Below are 25375 nucleotides of genomic sequence, written 5' to 3'. Positions count from 1 at the left end.
ATTAATCTATGTTTTACCACAGAATTATGGTATATACAAAAAAAAGCCCTTTTCCAGTTTTAAGAAAAAAGGGGGGATAATTTCTCATTTATGTCTTAAGTTTAAACTGATATATTATTATTTAATGAAGAACCTCTGATAAAAATATGACTATTAGTAAGCACATAGCTTTCCTAATAGAAATTAATAAATAAAACAATAATATTGAGTATAAAAAAGGTATATTGGCCAATGGTAATATCCATATGCAGTTTTCTTTGAATAACCCATATGTTACTACCAGTCCAATTTGAGCTTGAAATTAATAAAATAGTATTTGGACTAAAGCTTTATATGTTTTTTATTGCTTGAAATAGATCATAGAATGAAATAAAGTAATGCTCAAGTCAATATAGCAAGTTTGGTTCTGTTATAGGTGTAACACCACTAATTCAGGCCCGGCCAGAAAGCACATACCAGAAAGTAGTACATATTTAACACAAAATAGTTCCTTCGCATGGACATAACTCTCAATATATTTAGAATATTTTATTAATTTTGGTATCAAATGAAAGCTGCATGACTGGTGATCATTGCAGAACAATTTTTGACTGATAAATTTGAATAATAAAAAAATGGCATGAAATTTTAAAAGGAGGGTACATTTTGCCTTTTTGTCAGATCGGAAGTACCTGTTTTGATACATCCGAAGTTCCGGGAACCAGTTCTTTCTTATATGCAATGTAAAGTATGTTGATTTTTTCAGTACAGGACACCAGAAGGTGTTGCTTTGACATGCAATGATTGTCACTTTATTTGAACTTAAGATAAAAGAGCTGTGACCACTCGAAATTGAGGAATTTAACATAGAAAGCAATGGGGCCATTAATTAGTGGTGTACTTCCTGAAGACTGATTGTCTTGTTGGTGGATTTTGCCATTAAAGATTTAACATTCTGAATATTTCTGCCTTTTACCCTTATATTCTTTTAGCCATAACCCCAAGCATAAGAACGGCTGTTGCCAAGTTTTTATCAGATTTGTCTAGAAGTTTCAGAATGTTTACGAACGACGACAGACGACAGACAAATGACAATGGCAATATTATTTAAAACATTGCAAGTTGCACTTTGTATATTCAACTGTTTCTCAGACCACGCTTCTGTTAGGGTGATACATCATATGCATAGATAATTAATTTTGTTGACGTACTGGTTCCCAGTTATGATCACTTTGTTTCATCTCGTCGAAACATAACCTGGAAATGTTACTAAAAGATGACAATAGTTCAATTGAGCCTTTTAACCAGTTGGGCTAAAAATGTGTAAGGATTCCATCTACTACTAGTATGACATTTTAATTTGAAAGTAGAGAAAAAATTATTATGCTATCTAATATTAGTAGGTTTAATACTTTCGCTCAAGAAAACAAACTAGAAGCTACACTTCTTACAATCTAAGTTGCTATTCATAAAATTGAAATAAAAAAGGCATTTTTAGAGACCAGTAGATCATGTAGATATTTTACATCAAAAGCATTTACAAAAACACAATTTGCATCTATTGTAGCAACAATGTCATGCTTATAATCTAGCTTTTTAACGATGTTCGAACGTTATCATTTTATAAGTCATATTCCTATTCACAACATTAAAAGCACTTTGTAAATATAGTTGTTTCTTAGACCACGCCTATGTTATGGTGATATATCACTGATGAGTTTTATGTAGACGAAACGCGCGTCCGGCGTACTAAATTATAATCCTGGTACCTTAGATAACTATCACATGCATAGATAATTAATTTTGAAGACGTAGTGGTTCCCAGTTATGATCTCTTCGTTTCATCTCGTCGTAACCTACATGTAAGTTGGAAATGTTACCAGTAATTATAAGTATGCACAGTTGTCATATTGAAATCTGTGAAAATCCTTAAGAAAGCTCGCTTGTCATGTCAGATTTTCGGAATCCTCTTGTTTTATCAATTTGAATGCTTTAACAAATTTTGCCCGGTGACCCTCATTTTTCATTTATAATTCTTTTTCATGTATAATGATAAGCTGTCTGTTAAAGTCTTATAAAATTTTAATCATTTCTAATAGTTTTTTAGGACTTAAACTTGTGAATGATAAAGCTATGAAGAATCAAGAGAGAAATAACCCTTTTCCGGCAAAACTTCAATGGCTAATATTTAGAAAACAAACACGATGACCTATATATTTTTTTCTCTATTGATTCCTTTATTTATCCCTTATCAATATATTCTAGTGTTTTGAAAAGTTAATTATTTTGAAACTGAGGAGCTAACTCTCTTAAGTCGAGGTAGGGAGTTCAGAACGTTAGTGTATATTTTTAACTGTTAAAAGTTCGGGACATATAAAGGTGTAATACCACCATTGATTTTTTCCTATTAGTCATTGTTAATTTGAACTTTTCAACTTTTTTTTTCTTTTATTATTTCTTTCTTACAGTATAGGAATGTTTATATAGGATCACTGAATAATGTATATGTAGTGTGTGCTCGTATGAATACTTTGTATAATGCTAACATACAATATAAATATAGGATATATTTTGATAATCAAATCCTCTGGATTCATGAGCAATCAATAACACAGAAAGGAACCTTAGCGTCATTTTTGTAGCGATAAGGGACATTGTTCAAAACCGGTAGTGTAATAAAATATTTAAAGTTTGAAAAAAAGCATTGCATATAAGAAAACAACCATCACTTGAAGTTAACCAATAAAATGTCTCCCCTTATTTAATTTGTGTACAAATTTTAGTAACCATGTAATCCCAAGTTTCCAAAATATTCTACAGAAACCCAAAATAAAAAAAAAAATAGTGGTGCTTTGAAATACCCAAGACATTTGTTTATGACCAGGAAATGTTTAACTACAATAAAATGTAGGATTAATTACCTACAACTGTCAAATTCAAGGGAATATTTGTTTCGACCTATTTTCGTATACAACCACATGTGACGTATCACGATTTGGTGGTATTACATTTGAACGTTGAAAATATGACGTACATCCCTATATTTTGACGTTTGAAAATAATAGTAGTGCACATGAACTTTCCATTCTAGGATACGATTTTTTTCAAAACGTCAAATTAAAAGTGGTACAGAAAATGTATTGTCAATATTTACAAACATTCAAACTGCAATAAACTGAAGGAAAAAGTGACTGTTTAGTATCATTTTTTTTAAAGAAACATTATGTTATTGTCTCTGTTAAACGTACAACAGCTGGAATTTGTTAATCAATTTTACCAGAGTAACCTATAGTTGTTTTGTGAATTTTCCATTTCCATTGCAATCCAAACTGTAAGATAATAATATTGAAAAAGGAAATGGGGAATATGTCAAAGCGAAAACAACCCGACCATAAAGCAGACAACAGCCGAAGGCCACCAATGGGTCTTCCATGTAGCGAGAAACTCCCGCACCCGTAGGGGTCTTTAATGTCTTTTTAATCTCTTAAAATATTGAAAGATATCAACTTCACATATATAACTTATAATGAGAAAGACAACTTGTAACGTTAGTCAACTTTTAAAATACAAGGACGTATATCAGGAAAGACGTTATCAGTACCATTACTGTGACAATTATAATTACCATCGGTAATCTGTGGTCTTCCTTATTTCTTCAAGCTGTATTCTCAAATCCTTTACTTCTCTATCGAACTGACTTCGTTTTGAATTGAATACAAACTGCTGCTCATTATATTTTGAAGTCATCTCTTCTTTTTCCTTTTCAGCATTTGCAGCTTTGTTATCTGCTATGCTGTTTTGAATTTTTAGATTGTTGACTTGATGTTGTAACTTATTCTCAATATCAATTTGTTTCTTCTTTTCTTCAGCATGACTTTAATTAGACATATAGGTGTAAAATAGTGGGGTAAACTTCAATGAGACAGTTACACAATTAGAAAAACTAACAAAAATACATTTTTAACTTATTCCTATCTGAAATAATTTATTTGTATACATCCAACATATTTTCATTTGAATAATTGTCCGATTGAATTTTTTGACTTGTTGATTTGATATGCAACTAAATTTGTAATTGATTGGCTTTACAACTGATTTGATTAGAGCGCCACTGATGAGTATTGTGAAGACAGACGCAAGGTCTGTCTGGAATACACAATTATCAATTTGGTACCTTTAAAGAGTTATTATCATTCTTTATTAAATGATTACGAGCATTTTGAATTCAAGGCTGATACACTACTCATACTTACTCCATTGAGTTTTTTTATATTTCAGAATTGTCTTCTAAATCTGTTTGTTCTGGCAACATTTTTGTATGGATAAACATGTTGAAGTTTTTTTTCAATATTTTACTGGCAATTTAATCCTATCAGAACTCATTGTTTGAAGAAAAAAAATCATCATATTATCATGTGCTTTCCGATGATCCCAGTAAATGATTTGTTTAGTTAACATGTCATTATCATTATAAGTTCTCAGGATGAATACTTCATTTAAATGCGTTAAAGTTGTTTAGAATGTTCTTGATTAAAAGTGTTTTTTTATTAACGTTTGCTTCCATTTGATGCAGGAATTGATATATCAAGTCGTTGGGCAATAATTTGGATAGTATATGATGTAATCAAGAATGTGGAGGCACTGATTGGAAATTTCGATTATCAAATATTTGAATTTCAAAAGGCATGACTTTTCTATCAACTGATTATACATTTAGAGTAAACTTTCTACAATTATTGGCTATCAGTAACGTGTTAATTTCCAAAGTCATTATACAGCTGTGGTGATAAATCCACATGGACAATGTGTATACATTAAAAGTCCACAATCATTTAAGTATTTTGCAAATTTCTGTCTGGTTTGAGAGCAAGTGTTTGGTTAAATTAATATGGAAAAATATATGGTTTTGAGTGTTGTGATCGGACGATTGTTATTTTGTTTTGTCATTTCATAAGCTGTCTTTCTTCTACTTTTTTAATCAACGTTGGTTTCGGTTTTTTTTTACAACATATCTATAAATCAGACATATATACATATACTTAGTACATGTTTTCAATTTCATATATTTTGTCTTCCAATGATTCATTATCTTTCACTAGCTTTCTGTTGTTTTTCTTCTCGTCAAGTAATTCATTTCTATCTCTATAAAATAGCGTTGCATCTATATAGACTGGCAGTTTTAATAGAACTAGTGTTTATCTACCTTCGAGCACAACAGCATTTAAGTAAGTATAAATATAATGATGTTAAACAATTCATGCTAAATGTTAGAACTGTGTTAATATATTAATTATGTGTATCAAATCAATACTGAAAACAAATGCATTTCCAATATGGGACACCATCCTACAATAATATATTTTCACTTTAGTGAGCAAGATGATATAAGACAAAACACTTTTTTGTAATTCATTTTGAAATATCGAAAAACAAAAAAAAAAACAGAAAACGAGAGTGCTTTCATTTTTCGTTTTTGATTTCTCAAAAACCACATCGTAATTATTTACTATCAATGACTGTGAAATAAGAAAGGAAAACATTGTACATTTCAAAAACTAGAAATGATTTAAATTACATACACAAATCTTGTTTAGCGAAATCAAAAACGAAAAACGGTAGCCCTTTTGATTTTCATTTTGGTTTTAAAGATATCAAAAACAAAACAAAATAATTAAAACTCTCTCGTTTTCCGTTTTGGTTTCAGAGAAATCAATAACTAAAAATGAAAACACTCTCATTTTTTGTTTTTTGTTTTTGATATTTCAAAATGAAAAACGAATGGACGCAAATATAACCGGACCTTGCAAGATATCCAATTTCATTTAACGACTTTAGTGTACATGTAAGTCACTTTAAATTTTATTTTTTTCCTTTTGCTTAATTATCTACCTCGAAGACATCTCTTTTCCTTGTATTTCCATTTCTTTCATTTTTTCATTAATTTCATTGAAACACTTGGTACCCTGCTGAAGATCATTTTCTTTTTCCTGTAAAATCTTTTTTAAATTATGTATTTGTTCATCAGCTTTCTGCTTTTGTTTTTGAAAATTCTTCTGTAATTGAGCTATCTCACACTGAAGTTTCACACTGTCATTCTCAAGAAGATAACCTGATAACATGGATTCTGCCTCATTTTTTTCTGTCCTACATCTTTCTAACATAAGTGTGTGTTGCTCAAAAGCACCACCAGCATCTTTGAGTGCAATCTTCTGTTCTTCATCTCTGTGAAATATATATTATCATTAGAGAAGGAGACAATGATTTTTTTTATCATAATAAAATTCTGTTTGTTTTAACAAATGCAAGTCAAACTATAAATATTTGGCCTTCTGATATCCATAGAAACGCCATAGTGATCTTTAAAACTAGTTAATCAATTGTTGATCCAGGAAAAAGAAAAAAAATCAAAGCAAAGCAACGTCGATGCTATGATCCAGCCATTTTGTTTTAGCTAGGGGCAGGCCTACATTTTTTCTTATCTTATTTTAATTTAAATTTGTTCAATGATGATGAGACTTGAAGATTTATATGCATAATTTAAAATCCTATTCTACGATATCATGGTGAACAAAAAACCTTGTAAATCACTCATGCATTAAATTCAAAAGATATTTTCGGTTGATAACACTAGCTTGTCTCCCTAAATTTACTTGTAAATGATTGCTTTTGGGAGTATTTCTATACTAAAATATATGTTACGGTATACAACTCATCTCAAGATCATTTATTCATTTTTTGATAAAAAAAAATATATGAAACTGAAAATAAATGGTTTTATTTCATTTCCATAACCTCGCTAAAATAATCGTATCTATTCCTCAAAATGGATTATTTCTTGATCTTGCTTGATACACATTCTATAATAAACATGATGAATGAGTTTGTATTTCATTACAAAATACACAAATAATTGAGTAGCATTCACAGGCCAAAATTAAACTAATCTTATTGTTTAAAGGGGTTTGAAAATCCTCACGTGGCACTTATGGCGTGGTTATATTATTAATTCTATATAATGCATTAGGTCATGAACAATTAAATTGAATAACTAATAAGGGCAAAGGCAAAACAATCTGAACTTGTTCACGAATACTGTGATAAAAAACGATGTGCATCATATATCAATTGCAACCTAACAACAAATGAAAAGCAATATACATAAGGTCACCATACATTCTTGAACAATAAACATTAAAGTTTCTTTACAATATGTTAAGTTCTAAATCAATGATTCAGTCTCTAGAAATGACATTGAACAGGCACATTAAAACGTGGCACGGTTGTTAAGACCAGTAGACATTTTTTTTTCAAATATAAGGATAAGATTTAGTATGAATACCATTGATACACCTCTCCATTACAGACCAAATGACCTAGAAATTAACAACTATATGTCATCTGTGAAAATGTAAGCACTACTTACCTTTTCTGCATTTCAAAGATGAGCTTTTTCTGATTCTGAATTGTGTTTTCGTAACTTCTAGTTTTTAAACCCAGGGTTTCATCTTCCTCTGCATTTTTAGAAATGCTGTAAAATTCCCAAAAATGATATGAATAACTTCAAAAAGCTGGCATCAATTTTCATCCACACATGTTTGGCCATTTCATGTGTACACATCAATGGTACTCTTAAATCATACAATTATTTTTTTTTCTGTAATTAAACCTTTTTTGAACATAATTATAACTTGGTTAAAGATAATAATCAAAGATCAACAAGCAGTATATGTGAGAGTCAGCAACCTTATCAGATGTTATACTTGTTTGTATTGCAATTGTTTTTGTACATTAAATAACATGGTCACCGTCTTAATCGTATATCTTTTGTAATCTCCGTCAGCCTTGGAAATGTTCCAATTTCCAATATTTGATTTTAAGCACCATTGATAAGAAATTGTGTTTTAAAGATGCATATAGTCATCAAGTTAGCTTTTATTTGTTGTCATTTCAAATCAAATGATTGAAATCTTGTTTTGACTACAAACAATTTAGGCTGACATACGATACGGACTCTTTTCTATTGTTCGAGATCTTATGTTGACCTCAAGATGTCTTTTTTATTTTATTTTTTTTTCGATTTCTATGGCTGGCTGCTGTCTCATTGATGATGTGTGTACTCTGGAATTTACTCCATCTGGATGTGTGGTCCCTAATTGATGTATCCTTAAATGTTAGGACTTTTTACTTTATCATTAGGTACATGTATCAATGTTTTCTACGAAATTCTCATAAATGATTGCACTTTTAAATTTTCAAGTAATTTGGTGATTCCTTTAATATGTACATCGTTTATATTTATAATCAGTTTTGTATTGCCGAATTCTTTCATTTTCTACAGTTATTCTTTATATATATTTGCCTCCCATTATTATCTTTATATTTTTGCTAAGTTTTCTCCATCTATTATCTATTTCGGCCATTTATCTCTATTTTGAAAACCCATTCAGACCCTTATATATGTAATATGATTGTAGGTCACTTATCATTAAAAAACTGTACTTAAATTCAAAATCAGAGAGTATAAATAGCAAAGAAGATTTTTGTAAAACCCTCCAAAAGGTGTCCTTACCCTCCGTACACAAATTTGTTTGAGCGTATGTCACTCACATTATTACTTCTAACCTGAAACTCATATGTAAGCATAAGGCAGAGACGCCTGAAATGTAGGTTAGCATGACCCATTGTTGAGGGTATATTAGTATTTTTGCTGTATTTTTTGACAAATGTACCAAGTTTTAAGACTTAATACCATATATATTATATAGAGGGAGAGAATATATCACTGCATAAGTAATTTAAATTTTACTATCGAATTTGAACATGTTGAAGAATTATTGTATTGCATGAAAATTGGTGGTATCATATGTTTCGCTAGTAGTAATCAAAGGTACCAGGCTTATAATTTACAACGCTAGACGCGCGTTTCGTCTACAAAAGACTCATAAATGACGCTAAGATCAAAGTACAATGAAGTTAGAAAGCCAAACAAGTACAAAGTTGAAGAGCATTGATGACCCAAATTTCCAAAATGTTGTGCTAAATACGGCTAAGCTAATATATGCCTGGGATACAAAATACTTAGTATCTCGAATAATTTACTCTGTTGTAAACAGTAAATTTATAAGAATGACCATACAAATGATATTCATGTCAACACAAAACTAATGACTACTGGACTGGTGATACCTTCGGGGACGAACCATCAAGCTGCCAAGAAAGACATTTGTTAAAGGTAATGTTAAATGAATCTGGAAAAAAAAATAATACACAAAAAAAAAATTATGTAACCATATTGATGACAAAGTTTAACAAATTAAAAAAAATGGACCAGATCAATGACGAAGTTTAATTGTCATAAGGCAACGCATTGACAATTTGCTCCATGATTCTGTATTTATTGTTTATAAAGACATCAGCCAAAAAAAAATTGAAAGTTAATTAGAAGCCATGTTGAATCAACTATAAATAAATGATTTTTTTTGTACATATCTTGTATTGCTGATCTCCTCTGCCAACTACACATGCTACAGTTTTTGTTATTTAATTTTCTTTTTGAAATTACAAAAAGAAAATAATCTGTCAAAAAAATCTTTGAATTAGGGCAATACTCCTATAGGACGTTAGTTGATGGTTCTCATTGCTGATAACTGTTTGCCTTTAATAGTTTCTGTATACATATCCTTGTAATGCCGTTCCCAATCTTCGAAATTCAGGTAAAAATATAGAATATCCATCTCAAACATTTGTCAAATTCATTAATTGATATTCATCTATCATCGCCAATTATCTATACATCTTCAATAGCAGTCTAACGGTAATACAACTTTGAAAAATCTATTGAAAGTCCAATTAACAGAAAATGAACACTTTGAAAATTGTTTTCAGAAATTTCGTTCTTACTATATATTAAATATAAAGTATTAACATGTCTTCCTTCACTTAACAAAAGACGGCATTTGTTTACATGAATACGTCAGGGAAAAAAATATAAAAAAATAACCCGAGTAGGTTAATCTCTGTTTATTAAGTGAAACAGTAGTATATCGCTGTTCGAAATTCATAAATCGATTGAGAAAAAAACAAATTCGGGTTACAAACAAAAACTGAGGGAAACACACCAAATATAAGAGTACTACGACACAACAGAAACACAACATTAAAATGTAACACAACAGAAACGAACTATCATTTAACAACATTTTCCTGACTTGGTACAGGATATTTTAAGTAAAAAAATGGTGGATTAAACCTGGTGTTGTGGCTCGCTAAACCACCCGCTTTTATGGCAATATTAAATATAACATTAAAATGACAACATTACGTGACAGGACTACAATACCAATAAATGGGAGAACATATTTGACAGATAAACATACAAATAATAGCTAACAGAAGGTAACAGGTTTAAAATTTAATACACCAGACGTGTGTATCGTTCACACAAGACTAACCAGTGACGCTCAGATGAAAAAAGTTCGAAAGCCAAAACAAGTACAAAGTTGAAGAGGATGGAGGACTAAAAGTTCCAAAACGTTGTGCCTAATAAGGCTAGGGTTTTCTGCCTAACATCCTTATCATTTAGAATATTAAGTCATACTAAAACATTGTTCGAAGTAATAAACAAGTATTTTTATCCATAACTGTCCCTTATTTAGTATTTACAACTGCGACAATAGAGGTTAACAACTAAAACCAGTTGCTAATTGTGACCTTTAACTTAAAATTCTAAATCAAATTGGAAAATGTAGACAAACAGGTACATGTATCTCGTAATGCATCATTGCAGTGCTTAATATCTACATATTTGAATCATATTTGTTCGATATAATCCGTTGGTCGTTAAAAATGAGGAATTACGTTATGACCACTTGAATTTGGATAATCCAGGATAAGTTTCAAAATAAAAAGAAAAAAATTCAGATATCACTTACTGAGTTTCCAAGCTTTTATTTTTTTCTGCAAGTTTTGCATTTTCATATTCTAACTTCTGTAGTTTTCTCCCATGATCATTTCTCTCTCCTGTTAGTCTAATTGAATATATGAAATTAATTATTTACATGGCAAAAAGTAAAATAACAAAAAAAAATGAACTCCGAGTCTTTATTTAAATAGCAAAATCAAATGATAAAACACATCAAACGAATGGATAACAACTGTCATATTTCTGACTTGGTACAGGCATTCTCAAATGTAGAAAACGGTGCCATACACCTATTACAGGACTTTGTATAGGATTCAATGCATTGCATTCTTGATATTAAATACATGTATGTAGTAGCACTAAATTCTATCTTGTTTAAAAAATAAAATTGAGAGATTTTCAAATTAAAAATCCTAAATACAATGACACTTCAATTTCTCAATAAAATAGTTAATATATAAATGAGAATTACAGTGTGGTTGGACACCAGTTACTGTCTCCTGATATTTCATAAAATAAGGAATGTAATACACAATTTGAGTCATGTGCCCCTGATGTGCCAGGTTTTTAGAGCTCTGAGTAATACAAAAAAATTCCATATATTTACTCATCTTGATGCAGTCATTTGTGGATTAAAACAGTGATATTGACTTTGCTTCTATAAACCATATATTTATTTGCTGGAACCTTATAATTTGAGAAGATTTATTGTGTTTTTGTGAGTAGCCCGTGAGTTGTTTACATGATTTCATAATGGCGGTAGACCCTCATGAAGCTCAAACTAAGAGACACTTATCTATTCACTTCGGTATTATTTTCACCAAGGGTATTACACATACATGTACTGATGTATTAAATGAACTAAAAAATCTAGTTGACCAAAACGAAATAAAAAACATTCAAATTACAGAGAAAGATTGTATAGTTACAGTAAACGACCAGAACACAAAACATACATTACTCACGAGGAATAAACTTGATAAACCCTTTCATCAAAATGGTAGATGTAGAACAACAAGTTACAAATGTGACTATAAAAGATGCCCCGTGTGAAATGAGGGACATTACAATATGTGGCCATATTTCAAAATTTGGTGATGTTGTGCATGGGTCCCTACGCAGGGATCTAATACAAATATTGAGACCGGCACACGTTACTAACAAATTGTGTCCCAATGATTCCAACCGCAACCAAATTCGGGAGGTTCAGTGTCAGGGTATTCGCAGACAATAAATGGACAGAGTGACCGTACTGTACGACAACAGACCATCCATCCTATCAATGTGCAAACAAATACTCCCGTCAAAATCAAGCGGCGCGCATATTTTATCGATGCAACAGTAATGGACATACAATAAAATATTGTCCCCACTCCGAAAAGTTATGCTATCGGTTTGGAAAAGAAGGTCACATACAAAGGGATTGTCAGACTGATGAGAAAGAAATGTATGGTGACTATGTACATTGAACATGACATTCAAGAAGGCAGAGACACCAATAAAAATGACGTGTTTACCGAGGATAATAACACAGAGGAGTTATTATTGATCTGACCAAAACCACTGAAAGTTTGATTGATCTAAACAAAACCACTGAAAGTGTGATTGAAAAGAAAAAAAACGCTACACAACCGACTTCTCAAACAATAATATTTGGTGTATTCAATTGCAGTCGCCTTAGAATTCAGAACCCAAGTGTTAATATCATAGCGGTATCAGGCACCACTCTTTATCAAATTGACAAACTTGTTTGCCAATCTGACTATATAGTGAATTCTGACTATACTACCAATGTGATTTTATCATTAGTGACAAATGACATCAGTAAGCACAGGAGTGACAACGTGAAAATAACGGCAAATCTCACGACATGCATAGATACAGTTAAAATCAACTATCCAAATGCACGCATTGGCATATGCAGTATTCTACCAAGAACAGGTAAGAGTGCCTCTATACATCCATTGAATACAGCAGCAAGATCTGTCAATAGTTTTTCCCAAAAACTCTGTGTAAAAAGTCAAGTGCTGAAATACATTGACCTATGGGACGAATTCGCTCCGAACAAAACACCATACCGAGCACTGTTTGACTCGAACGACCCGAGTGGGGTTCATATCGGTATGTCCGGTACAGAACTGGTAGAAAGTATATTCGAGGACTTTATTAATTCAGAGTGTGCAAGTAAATATCAAACTCCGAGTAAAAAACGTAATCGAAGTTTAAGTTCCGTTCCTGGCTCAAGCGAGAAACAAGTAACCAAGATGCCAAAATCATACTTCTAACTAATTATTTACTATATATATTGTACATGATTTTTTATTGTAGTCGAAATCTAAATTGCTATAATGCATCTGTTTAATTCAACTTTGTCAACAATATTCAAATCAATGCTATTTTTAAACAGCTTGTAAAATTTATATGTTTATTTTTATTTACATCTACACACTTGGACTATGTCCTGAATAGCGATCCTTTAATCAATGTAAAATTGGCAAATGTTTCAAAGAGTTGTTGTAACTTATGTATGTTCACCAGCGTATACTATGAATTTACCAATGTGTTATCAAATAGTAAAATATACAATATGTTAATTTATCATGTTGACCGAAGAAAATAAGTTTCCATGATTATTTGTAGTAACCAGTGTGGGTTTCGGCCTAGATCTCAAATTGAAAAAATAAATGAAGATGTTTATTTATTAAAATTTAAAAGCGGTTACGGGTGTATGCTCATCCCAGTGAACTATGACGATGTCATAATTATGCACGAACAAAATGAACAATTTTTAATTGTGAGAGACTTTCTATGTATTGTGTATAAATTCTTTTTACGTATCTGTAGCGCTTATAATTAATTAACAAAACAAAGCATTATTTTACCATAACGTTGTATTATGTCAATTTCAATTGTTAGTTTGAATGTCAATGGTATGGTAGATAATAAAAAACGAAATGCCGCTATTTATTGGTGTAAAAAGAAAAATATTGACGTAATATGCTTGCAAAAAACACATAGCTCCAGCGATGTCGAAACGAAATGGAAAAACGAATGGAAGGGGGACAGTTTTTGGAATCATGGATCAAGTAATTCAGAAATGTTTTCGGAAATATTAAAATTTGAAATCTCTAAAAACGACCAAGATAGTAATGGTAGAACAATTTCTGTACATGTTAAAAAACAAGGTAATAACGGGATTTTTAGTTACAATATTTATGCTCCCAATTTGGCTGGTGACAGAAAATTATTTTTTGAAAAAAATATTCTTATTGATAACATTAATAATACCGTTCTTGGGGATTTTAACTGTGCTCTTATAAAACAAATTGGATCGAAAACCGGTGCATTTTCGAGAAAACATTAGATCGCTTGTATTGAAAACAATTGTCGAGCATAACGAGTTAATAGACGTGTTGAAAAAACGATACCCTAAAGACAAACAATAAAGTTTTTGTCGGGGTAACTCAAGGTCACGAATTGATTATATCTTTGTTAGTAGTGAGCTTCAATATAAATCGCTACAGGTAAAAATAGTTTATTTTCCGTTTAGTGACCACGGCGGTGTATTCATGAAATTAAAAACAAATGAACCAGAACGCGGTCCAAGAACGTGTAAAAATGAAATCATCAGTTATTCAATCGGATTTATTTAGGAATACGTTCGAAAGCTTTTAGGAAACCTGGAAATTGAAAAAACAATAAGTTCGAAAATAGTCTTGAATGGTGGAAGGAAACTGAGATAAAATCAAAAAGTATTACTATAGAAGTGGCAAATTAATTAAACGTTACAGAAAAACATATGAGGGAGTGGGGAAAAGGGTTGGATACAATTACGGGAACCGATCTTAAAAATATTGAAAACGAATTAAATGATTTAAAAGTTAGAATAAAAGACTATTATGACAAAAAAGCGGAGGCGGTCAGAATTAGATCTAAGGTTAATTGGTACGAGAAAGGCGATAAGTCTACAGGATACTTCTTTAATCTAGAAAAAAAAGAGGGGCGCGGAAAAATTATGGTCTAGAATAAAAGTTTCAGACGGAAAGTATAAAAATGATATAGAATCTATTTTAGAGGAACAGGTATCTTTCTATAAAAAAATATTCACGTCCGAGGGGTGGGATCTGAAAATCTATTACAGAATATATACCATAAACTACATGTAACCGAAGAAAATAACAAAAAATTGTGAAATGGAAATAACTTTGGATGAAATAAGTAAGGCCATTACAATTTTGAAACCTGATAAATCCCCTGGGGAAGACGGAGATGTGAATGAATTTTACAAAATGTATTGGTATTTGATAAAGGACGACTTCGAGGCGGTTATTAAGGAAATCTTTGACAACAATTTGCTCTGTAAATCTCAATATAGAGGTATGATTACGCTAATGTTTAAGTCTGGGGAGAGAGAAGACATACAAAATTGGCGTCCTCTTACGCTCCTGAACACGGACTATAAAATTATTTCCAAAGTACTCGCGGAATGATTAAAAAATGTATTACGGCAAATAATTGATTTCGATCAAAAAGGGTTTGATCAAAGGCGCAATATTTTTCAAGGCAATAGATTATTACAAGATGTTATTGATTTTTGCGAATTAGAAAATGAGGAGGGTGAGATATTATTTTTGGATCAACAAAAAGCTTTTGATAGGGCGGAGTGGGAATGGATCGATTTTTGCTTATTAAAATTTGGGTTTGGGGGAAAATTCAGGAGTTGGGTAAAAATGATTTTCATTAACGCCAAAACGTGTATTCATACGAATAGTTTTTCTTCTAGATTCGTAATCATAACCCGTTCAATTCGTCAAGGATGCACGATATGTTATATATCCTGCAAGCAGAACCACTTGCAGCATCAATTAGAAACAATCCTTATATAGAAGGAATAAAACTTACACCTAGAACTGGGGACTATATTGAAACAAAGCTAAAAATGTTTGCTGACGATACTCAACTATTTAATAAAAGCGAGGAGTCTATCGAAGAAACATTTAAAACATTAAAACTGTACGAAAACGCTTCGGGGGGCTAAAATGAATATGGATAAGATTGTTTGCATGTATTTAGGCAAGTGGCGAAATAAAAAACCCAAATTTAACAAAATTAAATGGCCTAAGCGTCCTTTGAAAGCATTAGGGGTACAACATGGATAAGGGGTGGACTTAGATCAAATTTGGTTAGAAAAAATAAATAAAATAAAAAGGTTTATGGAAGTTTGGAAATCAAGAGATCTCACATTTACGGAAACATTTTTAATTATAAAATCCTTTGTACTGTCTGTCATTGGATACGAAATTGAAATGAGAGGTATCCCGTATATACACTAAAAACAAATACATAATATTATTTGGTCCTTTATATGGGATGGGAAAACAAATCAAATCGCAAGAACAGTGTGCTGTTTACCGAAAGAAAAAGAGGGGATAGGAATGAAAAACTTAAGGGGCTTTATTAAATCAAAACAGGTGAAAAGTATGTACAGTATTTTCAACTCAAAAACACAAAAATGGAATGCAATAGGAAAATACTGGTTAACGTCACTAGACGAAAAATATGATACAGACTTTTTATATGTTCTTGTTCGGACACTACATGTTTTAGGCAAAAACAAATGTCCGAATATTATAAAGAACTTTAAATTTCCTGGACTGACTTACAGAAAATCCAAATATCTGTCACGAAAGAGGACCTTTTAGAAGAAAATATATTCGGCAATTGTAAATTTAAGTTCAAGGGACATGCATTATATTATCCAAATTTTGCCTCCAGTGGAATAATTAAAAAGAAGATATATTGGACTTAAACAATAAATACTTTAAACCTTTTTTGATATTTTTAACAGTCTTCAAGATAAAAGGAATTGAATAGCACAATATAGCTCATTAAATCGCAACAAATTGACGTTTTAAAAACAGACTTCATCATACAAAGTTATCTGATAGACCTATAAAAATAATAAATTCTTGTCAATTTATAAACTAGAGGCTCTTAAGAGCCTGTGTCGCTCACCTTGGTCTATGTGCATATTAAACAAATTACACAGATGGATTTATGACAAAATTGTGATTTAATGATGGTGATGTGTTTGTAGATCTTTATTTACTGAAATTCTTGCTACTTACAATTTTTTCTATCTATAATAAACTTGGCCCTTACGTTACAGAGGAAAATATTTTGTAAAAATTTACAAAATATTACCAAATTAATGAAAATTGTTAAAAATTGACTATAAAGGGTAATAACTCCTTAAGGAGTCAACTGACCATTTTGGTCATGTTAACTTATTTGTAGATCTTACTTTTCCAAACATTATTGATGTTTACAGTTTATCTCTATTTATAAAAGTATTCAAGATAATAACCAAAAATGGCAAAATTTCTTTAAAAATTACCAATTGGGGGACAACAACCCAACAACCAGTTGTCCATTTCGTTTGAAAATTGAATATCAGGGCAGATGGATATTAACTTGATAAACAATTTAACCGCTTGTCAGATTTGCTTTAAATGCAAAAGTTTCAAAGTCATAAGCCAAAATCTACATTTTACCCTATGTTCTATTTTTAGTCATGGCGGCCGTCTTGGTTGGTTGGCCGGGTCACCGCACACATTTTTTAAACTTAATACCCTAATCATGATTATGGCTAAGTTTGATTAAATTTGGCCCAGTGGTTTCAGAGCAGATTTTTGTAGAAGATTACAAAAATTTACGAAAATTGGTAAAACATGACTATAAAGGGCAATAACTCCTTATAATTAAGGGGTCAACTGAACATTTTGGTCAAGTTGACTTATTTGTAGATCTTACTTTGCTAAACATTATGATGTTTACAGTTTATCTCTTTCTATAATAATATTCAAAATAATAACCAAAAACTGCAAAATTTTCTTAAAATTAGCAATTTAGTGGCAGCAACCCATCAACAGGTTCTCCGATTCATCTGAAAATTTGAGGGCAGATAGATCTTGACCTGATAAACAATTTTACCCTGTGAGATTTGCTCTAAATGCTTTGGTTTCAGAGATATAAGCCAAAATCTACATTTAACACCTATGTTCTATTTTTAGCCATGGCGGCCATCTTGGTTAGTTGGCTTTGTCAGCGGACACATTTTTTAAACTAGATACCCCAATTATGATTGTGGCAAAGTATGGTTAAGTTTGACCCAGTAGTTTCAGAGGAGAAGATTTTTGTAAAAGTTAATAGACGACGACGACAACGACGGACGACGGACGCAAAGTGATGAGAAAAGCTCACTTCGGGCCAGGTGATCTAAAAACGGAGTTGTCGTTGATGCCAAAAAATTATGCCTAAAAGATATTAGATGCTTTTATGAGAATAATATAGCTCCAAATAGTCAGTTCAGGTGGAATTTACATTTTGGGAATGATCTACCATGGGAATACATTTGGGAAACTTTGAATAAGAATTTAGCTAACAGGAAAACTAAACAACTTCAATGGAAGTTCCTACATAATATAATTTCCACTGAATTTTTTTTTACAAAAAATGAATCGTGTCACTTTTGCAAAGAAAAAGACTTACTATTTCATCTTTTTATTTATTGTAAACTGGTGGAAGACGTTTGGCGGGAAATTTTTGAGAAAACATGGGAATTTTGTTCAAATTTAATATCGAAAAATTACAAAAATCGGAAACAAGTATCATTTTTGGGGTCATTAATGCAGATGTATCTTATACCCAAATTGTAGATAAGGTGCTTCTAATCGCGAAATTGGTTATCTGGAAAACTAGAAATATCGCAAAATATCAAAAGAAAGGGATATTTTAAATATGATAAAACATGAAATGCAGTTTTTGCTCAAAAATCTTAAACCACATACGAACAACGAAGCCTTTTCTACTATGTGTGACATTTTTTGTATTTAAGAATTGAATGCTTCTTTTTGTAAATTTATTGGGGTGTAATTGACCGAGGTACATTTTGTATGAAGCACAAAAGCGCTTCTTCTAAACAACGTTTTTACAACCCTATAAAGTTACAAAAAGAAGCATTCAATACTTATAATTACATTTATTAACTAGGATCATGAAAGCACGGTTTTTATCAAGTTTTTATTTAATTCACCTGTGCACTTTATTTTGGGACCTCGTGTCATCATGAATGATATATTTTATTGTGTGATGCAATTAAATAAGGAATAACACGTGATGTGCAGTTAGCCAATCAGAATAACGTATTATAATGAAACATACATCTAATGTAATTATATAAATATAAATTTTGCGTGGTCAGGTCAGTGTAATGACCTCTTTGATACCGATTGAATAATAATATGTAAACTGCTCTCATCTCCCTACATTTAATTTCTATTGTGTATGTAATTCATGTATATCATCTGATTGTAACAAGACACGTTGTATCAACAGGTTCATATTATAAACAAATATTTATTCACCATATCTTTGAAATAAATTCTTTTTTGAAATCAAAATCATTATCCAATTTTTTATGAATGAACTACACATTTCCGTTTAGACAATCTTTATCGGATCGCACGTGGTAAATGATCACTCAACCAGAAATTTAATGTAATTGAAATTAACTTAACAAAAGAACGACTTGATGTACGATAGAATTGAAACTGCTTAGTAGATACAGGTAACCTTTGTTAGAATTAAATAAAGATAAAACAAATATTTTATTCAAATAAGTATATATGGTGTGAGGTACAGATATATAGATCGATAACAATTGCATGTACATGTACATGTGTACAAGGATAGATAATATTCATAAAGGTAGATGTTATTAATTTATAGTGGGATTTTTGATCATTTGATTTTTCCCCGACAAATGAGACTGCAAAAATCTGGGCCCTCTTAGTTGCTTTTCTGGGCAACTGAGGGTTGATGTAACAGGTGATTATTAATAAAATATGTTTAATATTTAAAAAAAAAATGTAATACACAATTTCTTGTCATCTCGTAACTAAAACACTGTACGAATTTTTTAATCTCGATATACATATTACCTTACATAACAAAAGACCATGAACATCTCAGTTTTTAGAAAGAATACATTTTTTTTTTTTATTTACACTATTGTCTTTCAATAAATATGTTTAGAATCACATAACTTTTTGCTTGCCAGATAATATACGCAAATTTATTATACATGTATATGTTACAGTAAATAGGTGAAATTAGGAATTACACGTAATTATTAAACGTTTCAGTAAATACCTGTAATTACTAGCCAATTTAGTAATTACATGTATTTACTAGTTGTTTCACTGATTACTGGTAATCACTGATTTTTTTTGTCATTTTTACAGCTATTTACTAACTTGATGTTTTTGTTTTAAAATTAAAAACATAATTCAAGATACCAAATAAGAAAGTAAAGGGATGGGGATTTTAAGGGAGCTTACTTAAGGATGTAGGAATATAAGGCACATCAAAAGTGCATACTCTTTAGTGTTTGTGAATTGAAACTGGAAAATGGTTGTTTTATAGGTTTTGAAACTCTGTAAATATATGCATGCAAGACAATGATATCAATCCAAAATTGATTTTCATAATTTGGTTAAACTAAAATCTTCATCATGCACTGTGGTTTAAAACTTTAAAATAATTTTCACCAAATATCCTGGATTTCTACAGAAGCTAAATTTTTATGATCATAAGATAATATCCCAAGGTAAAGTTTGTAAAATGAATCCTTTTTTTTCGTATATTACTTATAATTGGACTAGTTTTTTTCCCCCAGTTAACATTACATACACTCTGCAGTTAAAGTTTTTAAAACATTTGGTTTTATAAACCATCCTGGATTTTTACCCAATTTTGACAGAAGCTTCTTACAGTACAAGTCAAAAGATAGTATCTAGAGGAAAATTTAAATATTGTTTCCCTCTTTTTTGTTGAGCCTGTGATAACAGCAAAAGTAGGCTTTTTGTTCTACAAAACCCTTACAACTTGAATAGCTTAATACATCGATAACCCATCTCCAGCTAGAGGTTGAATTGGAGGTCACATGAATACGTATTCAATGAGGTCCAAATATTCACTCGCAAGTGCACAACTCATCAACCTTGCTTCTCAGCTAATTTAACAAAATATATCCAGATTGGCTGCTAACAGTGAATTATAATTTCACTATATCATTTTTATTAATGATTTAACAACAAAATAAATATAAATATTCGGTCGTAGGCCTCAGTGAATATCCTTGTTTCAAAAGTCAATAAAACCGCATATTTACCTCATCAAAAGACAGTAATTGAATAATATTCTTCAAATTCAAAGTTTTCTTTAAAAATTTAAAACATAATGCCTAAGGAGAATTTTCCATTTCTGATTTCCATGTCTGCTGAAATTTGTCAAAAATTATCTGTATAATGCTCAACTTGAACCATTTTGGATTAAAACTAAAGTTACTCTGATTTAACCAAATATTTGAAAGTCCATATTTATTCAAGATTTTTTTTTATAGAAATCAACCATTCAAAATTTTAAGAGTACTAACTGATCTTTTAGTTAGTATTAACATAACTTTTGATCACCTGACCATTATACACCATTGTTTTAGCAGTCAGTAAATAGGTGTAAAAATTCATTTTAAAATTAGTAATTACTGGTAATAACTGGACCGTTTCAGGAATTACTTGTATTAACTAAGTGCATCGGGGATTACCTGTAATTCCTAAATTTTAGTAATTACATGTAATTCCTAATTTCACCTATTTACTGTAACAAAAAATTTTATAAGAAACAGATCCCTTTCAAAATAAATATGTGATCGAGTTTATAATCTACTTTTAAAAAGGAAGTCTTATTTGAATTATGTCAGAAATTTACAGGTCTAAACAACAATTAAACTTTTCTGTCAAATTTAGTCTTTTGGGGTCAAAAAAGTAAGTTTACTAAGAACGATGTGAATATTTTTCATGCTTTTTTTTCAACACCTGTTTCAGTAACAAGTATGTTGGAAAGCAAATGGGTAGCACTTCTTAATCTTACCTGGTCAACATGTTTTCCAATCTCTGATTGTCTTCTCTCAGTTCATTTCTCTCTGCTCTGTATCGCTGTGTATGCCCATCCAAAAATGTACATTTAGGACATCCATCAATGTGTTTGCTATTATAAAAATAATTTGATCGAGGTTAGATAATTTTTCATCCAAAAGGGAGGTGGGTGGGTGTGAGGAGACACAAAATATCCCGGTCTGTTCATTAATACAAATTTAGAACAAAGACTGTGTCATTTTACTCAGATCCATTACTGGAAAAGTTAGTACAGTTACCATAATCATGATAATTAATCAAAACAATTTTTTGACAAATGATTGACCTGTGAAATGCTAATGTTGAAATAAAATTGGGAATAAACATTGAAGTTAACTATGATTAAAGGTTCAGGGCAAAATAATCTTCAAAGACATGATATATGGCCTAATTTTTTGTGGTGTTGCATATCTTAGAAAAGTAATCCACTCAAACTTGTGCTAGGGGCCTTCTTAAACTTGCAGTAAGTCGAGTTTGTTTCTCTCCATGTTGAAAGCCTCACTGTTGCTTTGAGATGAAAAACGGCATCAGAATCGCTGTTCCAATGCTTTTTGTGCTGTACATGTAGTGATTTTGTATCATATATAGATGCTCCATAGCCTTTGTTTTATTCTATTAAATGCTGATACATCTGAATACTAAACATCATTGACTTATCATTTAAAACAGACCTTATCCTAAACTTAAGCATGTAAACTATGTAATAATTTGTAATTCAACAGACCATGAGTTAGGGGAAAACTAAATGCGCTAATGCTTATACAACATGTATTCAAATATCTTTAACTTAATCATTAGTTGATCAAGTTAAACTAACCTAACCACAAACTTTAAAATGTAAAGTAAGCAAATATTTTAAAGTCAATAGACCATGACTGAAGGGTTCGGGATAATCTGCCTGAAATACCAATGCTTATACATACTATATCCATTGACTTCCTTTGAGTGGTTCCCCTTAAAATGACCTTATCACAAAGTTAAACAATTTGTTGATGCTGAGACATTATGCTAGTCTACCCGTCGCAACTTTGTTGAGATAAAACAAAACCAGAAACTGACATATCAGCAAGGTTGAACTTTTTTCTTTTTAGCAGAAAACAAAAATTTCTTGTTCGTGTACTGATGCAAACAAAAAAATACAATTGTTCCTAGTCTACCAATTTTCGTGGGTCTACTATGAAAATGAAACATGAAACCAAAAGCCTTATAAAATGATAATTTCAAAAATGAGCTCTAATGATTTAATCTTAAAACCATGACATAATGAAACGGCTAGCCAATAAATATTTGTTTAGATAAAAGCTAACGGATATGTTTGCTCCATGCAAGGTACATCAGTGTAGAAAGTATAGTGACTCAGCAGATGAACACTCAGGTGTCTAGGCTGTGAATGGACAGAGGGACGGAAGACATATATTTGCATGATATACCTGTCCACTTTGTTCTTTAAATCCCGAAATTTATTCACATACTCATTTGCTGATAATTCAAAATCTTCATTCTTTGCAGTCCTACAAAAACATAAAAAAAATAGTTAATAATTTAAACTAGACCTACCTAACAACAAATAGTTACCGGAGTTAGGTGAAATACAAGACATTTTGTTGTTTGTTGTACATTATTGCTCTTTGATTGTCAGACTTATTGATGCTGTTGCATGTCATTTTGTTGTTCACCTGTACCAATGAAATAAATAAAGATTGGTATCACGCAAATAATAATGATTCACATAACATGATGATATAGTTTTTGTATTTGTTTTTTCTTACAAACTATGTTGTCCTAGAAATGGGATTTACCAAAACATTGACATATGAATATTCTCAAATTGTACATTTTGTTGCATAAACAAAGGACACAACTCGTAAACTTAAATATAAGAATATAAAGAAATATAACAGACGGTTAACCGTCTACCCTATATTGGAAATTTTATAAACATGTCCTAGTTCATCTATATATCCCCATATGCAGATAAACAAACTCACCAAAGGGTAAAAAGAATTTATATAATATATCCCGTCTTACTTGTTTGTCCATGTGCATGAGCATAACACTATTATTTAAATGTACTTTTGTTTACACTGCACCCCCCGTTCATCCTCTCCACTTTATAATATAAATTGAAAAAATCTATATTTGGCTATGTCAAAAATATTCAAAACAATTAACAGTCTCCGGGACAAGTTTGCAATTCCGCTTAGTGCAAAAGTTGTCACCTTAATTTTTGGAGTTAAGTCAAAATGAAGCTGATAACTTGGTTGGTATTGGTTCCCTGATATTTGTCCTAAAATGTTTTGGCTCTAGCACCACTGTTGAAAAAAGTTTTCCTCAAGGGAAATCAAATTTCCCTAAAGGATAAAGATTTAGGGAAATTGCTGCATAAATATTTCCTTTGAGGAAATTCTATTTCCTTAGAGGAAATTTGCGGGTTCAAATTTTCCTTTGAGGAAATACTTTTTACTGTGAGGAAATTTGAAGCTTCAAATTTTCCTTGGAGGAAACACATTTTCCTGTGAGGAAATTTTTGATAAACACTTTTCCTTGAGGGAAAATTCAAGACAACAAATTTCCTCTAAGGAAATCATTGTTCTTCAAATTTCCTCTAAGGAAATTTCTGAACATCAAATTTCCCTTAAGGAAATGTTTTCCATTATTTTTACTCGTTAAACAATTCTAGACTATACCATGTATACAAACAGTATGAATAATTTTTACAAGACTGAATAATTGATACAAATGATATTTAAAACTTTAATAAATGTTTGACTCAACATTTTAATGACATTGACAATTAATACAGTCTGACTGTTTAGGTATAGGTATTGTTCATACTTTTTATATAACTTTAACTTTGATTTATAAAAAAAATTTGTAGCAAAGGATTCTGTTTTCGTTGTAATTGTTTCAATGCAATATATTAATAAGCAACCAATTTCAATGTCATACCATTTGTTGTGTTCTAAAGAATTTGTTTATATTTGCAGATCAAATAATAAAATAAACACTTTTCCTGTTATTTTAAGTTAAATTTTTCTTCTGTTTCAGCTTGCGTAAGAATTCAGTGAATACCTTATTCCATTCACTAAACATTTTCCTTCAATTCTGAGAGAAAACATTTTTGCAAATTGTTCTTCAATAATCTTCTTCCTTATATTTGATATGAGGGAGCGATGTAAATGAGTGGATAAAACTGGTGTTCCTTTTTTCAACAACAAAATAGTATTTGTTCTGCATTTCTTCTTTCTTTCGACTAATATATATAATATTTTGTTACTTTTATACAATAGTGTTTTTGTGTATTTATGATAGAACTCCATTTTGTTTATGGCCATTATCATGTGATTATGATGAAATTTCCTATTTCTTTTTTGCAGGAAAGCACACATTCCAATTCAAATTAATCCAATTGCACACTCTGTAGAAAAAAATCAATTTT

At 30.8% G+C, this 25375-nt stretch overlaps 1 protein-coding gene across 1 annotated transcript in view; it reads right to left on the bottom strand.

Moving 5' to 3' along the window:
- LOC139484272 (interaptin-like) overlaps positions 1–25055 on the bottom strand; it is a 33707-nt gene extending 8652 nt beyond the window's left edge. The window contains exons 1-7 of the mRNA XM_071268008.1: positions 25009–25055; positions 23367–23447; positions 21893–22009; positions 10911–11006; positions 7403–7507; positions 5869–6201; positions 3605–3853 (exon numbers count right to left, since the gene is read on the bottom strand). Coding sequence (XP_071124109.1) covers positions 3605–3853; positions 5869–6201; positions 7403–7507; positions 10911–11006; positions 21893–22009; positions 23367–23447; positions 25009–25055 — 1028 coding nt within the window. The remainder of the gene's footprint in view (positions 1–3604; positions 3854–5868; positions 6202–7402; positions 7508–10910; positions 11007–21892; positions 22010–23366; positions 23448–25008) is intronic.
- Positions 25056–25375: the final 320 nt, after the last annotated feature.

The sequence above is a fragment of the Mytilus edulis genome, chromosome 8 (assembly GCF_963676685.1).
Source record: "Mytilus edulis chromosome 8, xbMytEdul2.2, whole genome shotgun sequence".
Classification (NCBI taxonomy): domain Eukaryota; kingdom Metazoa; phylum Mollusca; class Bivalvia; order Mytilida; family Mytilidae; genus Mytilus; species Mytilus edulis.
Note: the sequence above shows the minus strand (reverse complement) of the source record. Positions and strands in the feature narration are given on the sequence as shown.